This window comes from Onychostruthus taczanowskii, unplaced genomic scaffold (assembly GCF_017590055.1).
Source record: "Onychostruthus taczanowskii isolate IOZ18803 unplaced genomic scaffold, ASM1759005v1 scaffold4, whole genome shotgun sequence".
In the NCBI taxonomy this organism is placed as follows: domain Eukaryota; kingdom Metazoa; phylum Chordata; class Aves; order Passeriformes; family Passeridae; genus Onychostruthus; species Onychostruthus taczanowskii.
In genome coordinates, this window is record NW_024501459.1 from 24,581,714 (window position 1) to 24,590,443 (window position 8,730).

Consider the following 8,730-nt stretch of genomic DNA (forward strand, 5'->3'; position numbering starts at 1 on the left):
TGAATTCAAAACTCTCATACCCTCTGGTAAGTGGCACCAGCCTTCAGTAACATCATCTACTTTAAAAAAACATGGCACTTGTGCCAGAAATATCTGGTTATTTTAATTCTATATTCCATTTCATCAGTATAAAAAAGCTGAAGCACTGAATTTGATTTTAATCTGTCTGAAAAAGATCTGTCTTCTCATTTTATGAGGTTTCAATCAGGATTTTAGCAACATTTTTGTTTAAAAAAGTTAACATGGCACTTAATTGATCTTTGGTTTGTTTTTAGTTAACATGGATGAAATTCTACTTTTTTTTTCCGCTCTGCAGTTTTCTGTAATTCATACTGATAAATGAAGACACATCATGTAAGCTCTATAGCTATTCACTATTCTTTTGCTGACATCTTTATATTGAGCATACAGGTGTAAGAGAACAATTTCCTTACAGCAACATTTGTAATATGGAAGGATTGCATTACCATAATGTGGAATGCAACATTGGATTTTCCCCCCAGAATAAACAAAGAAACATACAACAATAATTGCTCACTAACAAGAGTAGCTGAGATGCAATGAAGACCAGTCAACCACAAAATAATTGCTTTAAAAATGCATCTGGGGTATTTTTAAATTTTTTTTCTTTTTCCTTTTTTTTTCTTTTTCTTTTTTTTTTTTTTTTTTTTTTTCCCCCCCTTTTTTTTTCCTGGTGTTGTTTTGTTTGGTTTTGTTTTGTTTTAATTTAGAGACAGATATTAGGAGGCCAGGATAAGCTAAGGCAAACTAAGAATAGAGAGATCCTGAATGTGCAGTGCACTATACAATTGTCTTTTCTGGGACACGTTAATAAGATATAAAATAATGTATGGTTTTGAAAAAGCACTTTCTACTCATCATAGCAACATAACAGCATTTTAAAACCAATGACTACAGCATATAAAGTTCTTTGTCCTCCTAATTTGAATCTTTTGTAGTTTAAAATAAATTTCCAATAGTGAATCATTAAACTAGGGCATAAAAGCCTTGTGAACACAAAAGTTACACTGTGCTGCAACCTTCTGCTGTTTGAGAGAAACAGATTCAAAAAGCAGTAACAGCCATGAAAGGAGGGAAAATGTGGCATTTGTACCTGGTCAGTTGCTTATCAGAAAAGAACTACGACCTTTGTAAGTCCACTTCTGAACAAATTTAAAGGAAGTAAGAGCCACAATGAGCACAGATTATCCAGGTTAGGAAACCTGATCTTCTTCACTTTATCAAGAAACAGTATCTGAAGATAACTTTGAAGTAGCCCTGTTTCAAGCAAATATTTTGACTAGCTGATCTCTCAAGGTCATAGACTCATCAAATCATAGAATATCTAAGATGGAAAAGACCCATATGGATCACTGAATCCAATCTCTGCTCCTCATAGGAATACCTGAAATTAAACCATATTACCAAGAGCACTGTCCAGACACTCCTTGAAGCCTGACAGGCTTGGTGCCATGACCATTTCCCTGAGGAGCCTGTGACCAAAGAGCTTCTCAGTGCAAAGCTTTTTCCTAATGTCCAAGGAACAGTCCTTTCCAACATCCAAAGCTGGAGAACACAACCCCAGTGCTATGAACACACTGACAGGGTCCACCATGCAAAGGCAGGATGTCCAGGACAAAGGAGGAACTACAGAGGGCTGCTTAGGCATAATTGTTTTTCATTCTACACTCCCAAGAAAACTCTTGGTGTGAAGGTGACTGGGATAGGAGAAATCAATGTATATCTAATGCTCAGGGTCTTTTCAAACAAAACAGCTGTATGGAAAACCCTCACATTTTTTACTCCAGTGGAAGAAAATCTGCATCTCCCCACCTTCTGCAATTTTTCTACATGTATTAAATTCCAAAAGAATATGCTATTTGAATTAAAAATGACCAAAAATATTTTGCTCAGGAGCTTGTGACACATTTTATTGTATTTTGTAGCATTCTTTCCATGACACACCTAATACAATATTTGCAACCACTACTGAAAGGCTTGTATGAGGGCATTAAATGAACTTACAGCCAAATTTGATAACCAATAAGCAAACAGACAGCTACAGATCTCATTGTTTGTTTTGGTTTTTTTTTGAAGTGAGCATTTTATGTCCAAAATAGCATCCCAGGATTAGAGCAATCATACTGTCCGTAACATTACTATGTTCTAGGTAAATATGAACATACAGTGAAAACCTCACGGCTGAGTTGAAGTCCACAAGCAGTTTGATGGAACATTCATATGTGTCTAACATATGTACATTTTGGTAGTAACACTTGTCATAGATAAATGCAGATATATTTGTGCTTATAGATGCTTTATTTCCCTCATTTATTTGAAAAGCATACAGCCCATAAAACTAAAACTGGAATTTGTGGGATTTTTCTAAAGTGTATTTCCAAAAGGGGTTTGTGGAGGTCTGGGGTCTGTTTTGCTGCTTCATTTATTTTTGTGTAGGTAGTATGCAAGTTTTAGGTCTAAAAGAGAAATAATTTCTCTTAAGTGACAGGCATTTTAGTGTAGGCTTTCCCTGTCAGGTATCCAAAAATCACCTTGAATGCTAGCTCAATAATGCTAGATTACCAAATTACATATCCTGTGCCATTTTAATGTCCTACACAGAAAATTGTCTCTACTTCTCCTCCCAAAAAAAATCCCAAAGCAAACAACAGCTGCAGAATAAATTTGTTAAGCATCTACAAATAATCAGCAATACTGGGGAATTGGTGTTTTCTATACTTTTGAATGGTTGACCTTACATGACCTTTATTTTGTTTCTCCCTTATTCAGGGAGAAAAATTATTTGTTTTCTTATCTGACTGCATCAGGACTAACTGAAATTAAACACTGCATTACAATGGGAAAAAAAAAACCAACATAAAACCCCAAACTACACATAGAGTCTTAGATACCAAGAACTTTACAAGTAAATTCTCTCCTGACACTCAAAACTTCTATCATCATCGTGCCTCATCTTAAAAAACATTAATCGTCTTTTTCTGAGACAAAATTCATGGGAGCTGAGACAGAAGTACTGAATAGCAGAAAGAATTTGTGGATTCCTAGTCTGGCAAGTATACTTCAGAGCTGACACTCCATTGTGAGGGTCAGTGCAAGGTAGTTCTGCAAATGAGCGTGCTTTGCAGATGAGAAAAAGAAATCCAGTTTGTAACTATTGAGAAACATGAGAAGATAGTTAAAACATAGCAAAAAGTAAACATTTACTGGATTATTTAAAGTACATTACTAGAACCAAACGGACATACCTTTAAACATGTATAAAGTATTATACATAAAAATGCATAGATGTACAGTAAATATGCTCATTTATATGTAGACAGAGTAATATGTACACACAGAGTCTGTTGTGCTTGGGTGGGTCTGAGCAGTGAATCCTGCAGCACGTTGTCTTAAAGCAGTTTTATTACACAACTGTGTCGACGTAGCAGGGGTGAGAACAATGTACATTAACGCTAAGTAGGTAAGTCATATCCATTTACTCTTGAAATGTACAAATATAGGAAACAAAGGCCATAAATCCAATTGTACCTACACCTCCAAGACTTCCTTTTCCCCCTATTTATTTAAAAATGCACAAGTCCACCTACTGGTGCTGTGTAAGTTTCTTTCCTTGACAACACGTTGACCAGGCACTCAGAACAATATCACTGATGCACTTCAGGATCACTTCCACAGATCCAGCTCAGTGCACTCCTGACCTTGAAGTCTTCAGGTCAAAAATGAAAGGAAAAAATAAAATAAAAAGTATATAAATAAAACAAACAAGCTTGTGGGCTTTATTTTCACAAGTTATTTGCCACCAATACTGTCAAAGCAGCTGAATTGTAGTGCATCCATGGGCAGGAGCATATAGCAGCTTTTGTGCACTTTGCAAAAAAATACATTAAGGAAAATCAAGTCTTTACTGGCTTGTTTTATCTGTTGCTAAAAAGATGCTGTGCTGCTTCTGAGCCCTTTCCATCAAATTCTTTTTCTTCTTTTTTTTGTCCTTCGTTTTTGCTGGCCTTCTCCCTAAAAAAAAAAAAAAAGGAAAAACAAATAATAGTAATGAGTCAAGTAAAGAATCCAGACGTGACAAAAAAAACCCAACAGAAATAGAAATTATCAATAGGGACTGGTACATAAATTATCAATAGGGACTTCAATGGCAATACTGGCTAAAGAGCTTCAATCATCAGTGAAAACAGAAGTTTTCAGTGTGTTACAAAAGGAAGCAGGATCCCTGACTGTCATCACTTGTCCACAGGCACAATTTTTCTGGTATGAGTAACCATGTTGATGCAGGTTTCATTTTTGGCAGGGTAAGTTACACAAGCAATGTTATGCAAGTGCCCAAGGCCCAGAGCCAAATGAGAATGCAGGCTCCTTACCCTCTGGAAGCTGGATATACGCCTTAGACCCTTGTGTAAATTTGCTTGAGTGAGTAATCCTATTTAAGTCATGTCCAACACATGTGTGATTTCAATGAGAAATTTGGCATTACAGCCCAAGAACTCGGCTGGATACCATCCTAACTGCAGTACCAGAACTGTTGATATTGCTTATAAGTACATTGTGCTTAATTCTCACAGCATATAACTGTGCCGAAACAAAAATTTAAATACATGCTTCTACTATTGAAAGTTCACTGAAAAATAAACAAAATTGGGAACTCACCATCAATTCAGAAAAAAAAGTTTACGAGCTTTTTGAATGAGAAAGTTTTTCCTGTTTAGGTCTAATAATAAATCAGTGCCCTTTGGTTATCTCAGCGAAGATAGCATGGACAGAAAAAATGTCAGATACAAAGGCCCTCATTGAGCAGTGCATTACCTTTTAAGTATATGCTTAAATCCTATCAAGTCTAGTAGGATTTAAGGAGACGACCAAATGTTGTCGGATGTGAGAATGGTCTGGATTTTCTTGGCAGTATCATATACTAAAATATGTGATCAATGGTAAAAAAATAAGGTTATTAAACTCTAGAAGCGCCAACTTTATAAACTTTCAGGAGCACTTAATGAACTTAAGAAGACAGTAAAAAGAAATTCGATTAGCAGATTACATAAAAATGTGAAAATGCATTTTTCATCTACATTGTCAGTACATTATTTATTGGGAAAAATGTTTGCCAGTCTAGTTTTGTCTTATTCCCATATTGTTTCTTAATTTAAAAGGCCCAAACCAGTGCAAAGGGTTTTCCTCTATTTGATAATAATACTGAATAAATCTGATTATAAAATTATCAAAATTTGTGATTCATTAAAAATATGTACATACTTCAGGTTACACATTTGTAATACACTTTCTAGGCTACTGTTCTCTAGGAATTATTGGAGTACTTGTATATAAAATAGGACAGGACATTAAGGTAACAAGCACATGAGTTTAGTCCACATTAAAAATCATAAGGGTCCTTGGAGTTTACTTCTGCTTCTCATTAAAGTCTGGCATTAAAGTTACTAAGGCATTTTGCCATTTTTAAATCTAGTTAATCCTACACAATAAATCCTCAGTCCAACCAAGCATTAATCAAAGCAGCTTTTAAGTTAAAACTCTTTAGTAACAGTGTATCTAATGACAAGGCACGCCTAATGAGGTCAGAGGGAAGGAACACTTGACACAAAGTGGCATTACAATAAGGTGGTTTGAATTACAGAGATTTCAATATAATCTTTTTTATGGAATTCCAGTGGTTGGTATATTTCAAGGCATCAGAACTTGCCTGAATGTATGGTTCAACACTGTAGTCTAACTTGCACTTTCAATATGCTATTTTTTTTTTAATCCAAATCTTTGAAATGCTTATTAAGGAGGAGTAGATGAGAGGAAATAATATGAGAAAAGTGACCAATTCTGCTCGTCAATTGATTCTCACAAGACCAGCAGAATCAACAGGAGCTTTACTGGAAATTTCCTACACAGTTTGCTCAGTGATCTTACCTTCTGGGGTTTTTCACTAGAGACCAATCAGTAAAAGAAATATAAACTTCAGTCAGTGTCTCATTAGTTTCTCTATGACCTCCTCCAGAGAACTAGATTAATTGCTTACTATAAGTTTAAGGTAGTGAAAGATCCTATTATTTTTCCTCTAAAAAACTGTGAGTTGAGCTGATAAAATAACACACAACACAGTCGGTATCTCTGTCTAAGCCTTAGGAAGTAGCTCCTGCAACACAAACATCAAACCAGATTGCCAGCACACTCCCCATATGATATCCTTAAATCAGAAATTAACAGGTCTAGAGTTCAATGGTTTAACATCGCTGTGCAGCTTGCACACTGCAATGCTTCTGCTCCTCTGCAGCAATTGTCTCCCTCCCTGCTTTTTTATTCCAAGGGACACCAAAGGCAAATTAACTTCTACCTATGCTGTGGACTAGCTACCCATGCAGAGGCAGCATCCCTGAGCCACTGATAAATGATAGTTTGTTCTTCTGTTAGGAGCTCTTTGGCTGCTCACTATACCTCAAATTGCCCTGTTGTACAGATTAAGTTTCATTATTTTCAGGACAATATTAAACACAGAGAAAATCCAGATGATTTGGTGATGCTAAGAGTCCCAGATTCCAAATGTCATTTTAACCACAAAACTGAATATAAAAGGTATTTCTTGGGTAGCCATCAGTTCCCATGCTGTTAGTAGAACGTAACAGAGATTAGAGATTAGCAAGAAAAAACTGATTATGAAGACTAGAGTTCAAACAAAGTATGCTGCTGAAGTCCCCATGCATAACAACTTTTATTAAATGCAGATTTCAATTACAGTGTTTATTTTATCGGCAGAAGCACAGTGAACAGAAGTATCTCCTGATACGTCTCCTGATACAGTGTCTCCTGACATCTTTTGAAGAACATGATGTTTATCCTCTGAGAGGATCTGTGAGCCAAGCTATCCCATTTCCCTGACTGGAGGGCAGTGGGATGAGGACAGCCAATGGAGGAGACTGTCCCCTGGGGCCAGGATGGCAGCAGCCACCTGTACTCTGTGTCATGGGTCAGGCTGTGTGCAGGTTGTATGCACAACCTTCCCCATACCTTGTCCCACTCACTTCCTGCTCCTTAGAGCAAAAGCCCTGACCCCAAGTTCCTCTCTCCATAGGAAGCAGGGCTCTACAATGCTTGTCTCTGTCATGCAGTTGAAAAGGAGTGCAATTTTTTAGCAGCGCTGTATTACAGTCCAGAACCTGCTGTGGCACAAAAAAGGTAATTCCCGACTGAAGAAAATGAGGAGAGTGAGCAAAAGGACTCTGCCTCTTTAGAGGGGTCTTATCATCATCAAAACCAGGCTATAATGTTATTGTACAGAACAGAAAGTGACAACACAAGAGAATTGGAGAGGGAAGGGCATGTGGTGATAGGGCAGGAAAAAATAACTTTAAACTGAAGGAAGGTTGGTTAAGATTAGATATCAGGAAGGAATTCTTTACTGTGAGGGTGGTGAGGCACTATTCCTTACTGTGAGGCATTGGATCAGGTTTCCCAGAGAAGTTGTGCCTGCCCCACCCCTGGAAGTGTTCAAGGCCAAGGATGGATGAAGCTTTGAGCAACCCAGTCTAGTGGAAGGTGTCCCTGCCCATGGCAGGGGGTTTAGACAATCTTTAAGGTCCAACCCAAACCATTTTATGGTTATATGAATATCTGAGATATTAAGTCTGATCCAATTACCATAAAAACCTCTCCTGATGAGAAGCAGCATCCAAGCAAGCAAACAATCCATTGCAACTGCCCAGAATCCACAGTCAGCACTGATCTTTTAAGTGACATTACATCCTTTCTAGTGGAAGGATGCTCATCTGCTTGTCATCTGGCAGATAGCAATGCATCTTGCTTCTGTTTTCTGAGTTATAGATCTCCAGGCTTCATCTTCAATCTTTGTTTTATGACTGCTGTCATTTTTTTTTTTTTTAAGACTATGATGCTAGCAGAAAGGGGAGCAAATACAAATAATTCATTCAAAGAGCATGATATCTAAGCACTGTTCAGATATACAGCATACTGTGTTCTTGTATTTATTTTGATTGTGTTTTCCCTTGCATACTAACTAGCTAACTACCTTTTTGTTGGAAAGCATTTTTTATCTCTGACTGTCTAAAAACAGGCTCCTCAATTTCTGTTATCGAAGTCAGCTCTGAACATGATTTACATAATTTCTTTAATTCTCAAATTAAACAAGTCATATGTATACACTGAAATGTATAAAGCCCAAGAAATATGTGAAATGTAGCTGAATTCAGTGTTCATCTACCTACCAAAAAAGAAGCCTTGAAAGCCCAATCTATGATTCTAGGTCTCATATATGACTGCTGTCAATTTCTGTAGAAGCAATACTGGTAAAGCCATTCATTTAAAATCTTTATTCCAATTTTTAAAAATTCATTTTTTCAATTTGCTTTATAAATTACCAATGAGTAAGTCTTTATCTTTTAAGTAATTTACCCCAGTGGGTGGTGTCTTTACAGTGTTACTCATTAAACTTTTGTTCAGACCACTTAGTTATGGTAGGTACTTAGGCTACTAATATGTTAGGCAATGAAATATAATCATTAGCTAACTATGTATTTTAATGGCAACATATAGGTAATGGTCCAATAACTTATAGGTTATAATGCAATTATAATATGAATTCCTGATAAAACATTATTTATGCTTATATACCCAGCAATTGTCTGTACACCAAAGAGTAACAGCTACAAAAAGAAAAAAAAAAAAAAAAAACAAAAACCAAAA

The 8,730-nt window shown here is 36.4% G+C and overlaps 1 protein-coding gene across 1 annotated transcript in view; it reads right to left on the reverse strand.

Annotated features, from left to right (window-relative positions):
* Positions 1–2,736: 2,736 nt before the first annotated feature.
* The window catches only part of RSPO2 (R-spondin 2), a 99,293-nt gene continuing 93,299 nt past the window's right edge, over positions 2,737–8,730 (reverse strand). Inside the window, exon 5 of the mRNA XM_041412855.1 lies at positions 2,737–4,032. Within this exon, the coding sequence (XP_041268789.1) occupies positions 3,923–4,032 (110 nt within the window). The 3' untranslated portion in view covers positions 2,737–3,922. The remainder of the gene's footprint in view (positions 4,033–8,730) is intronic.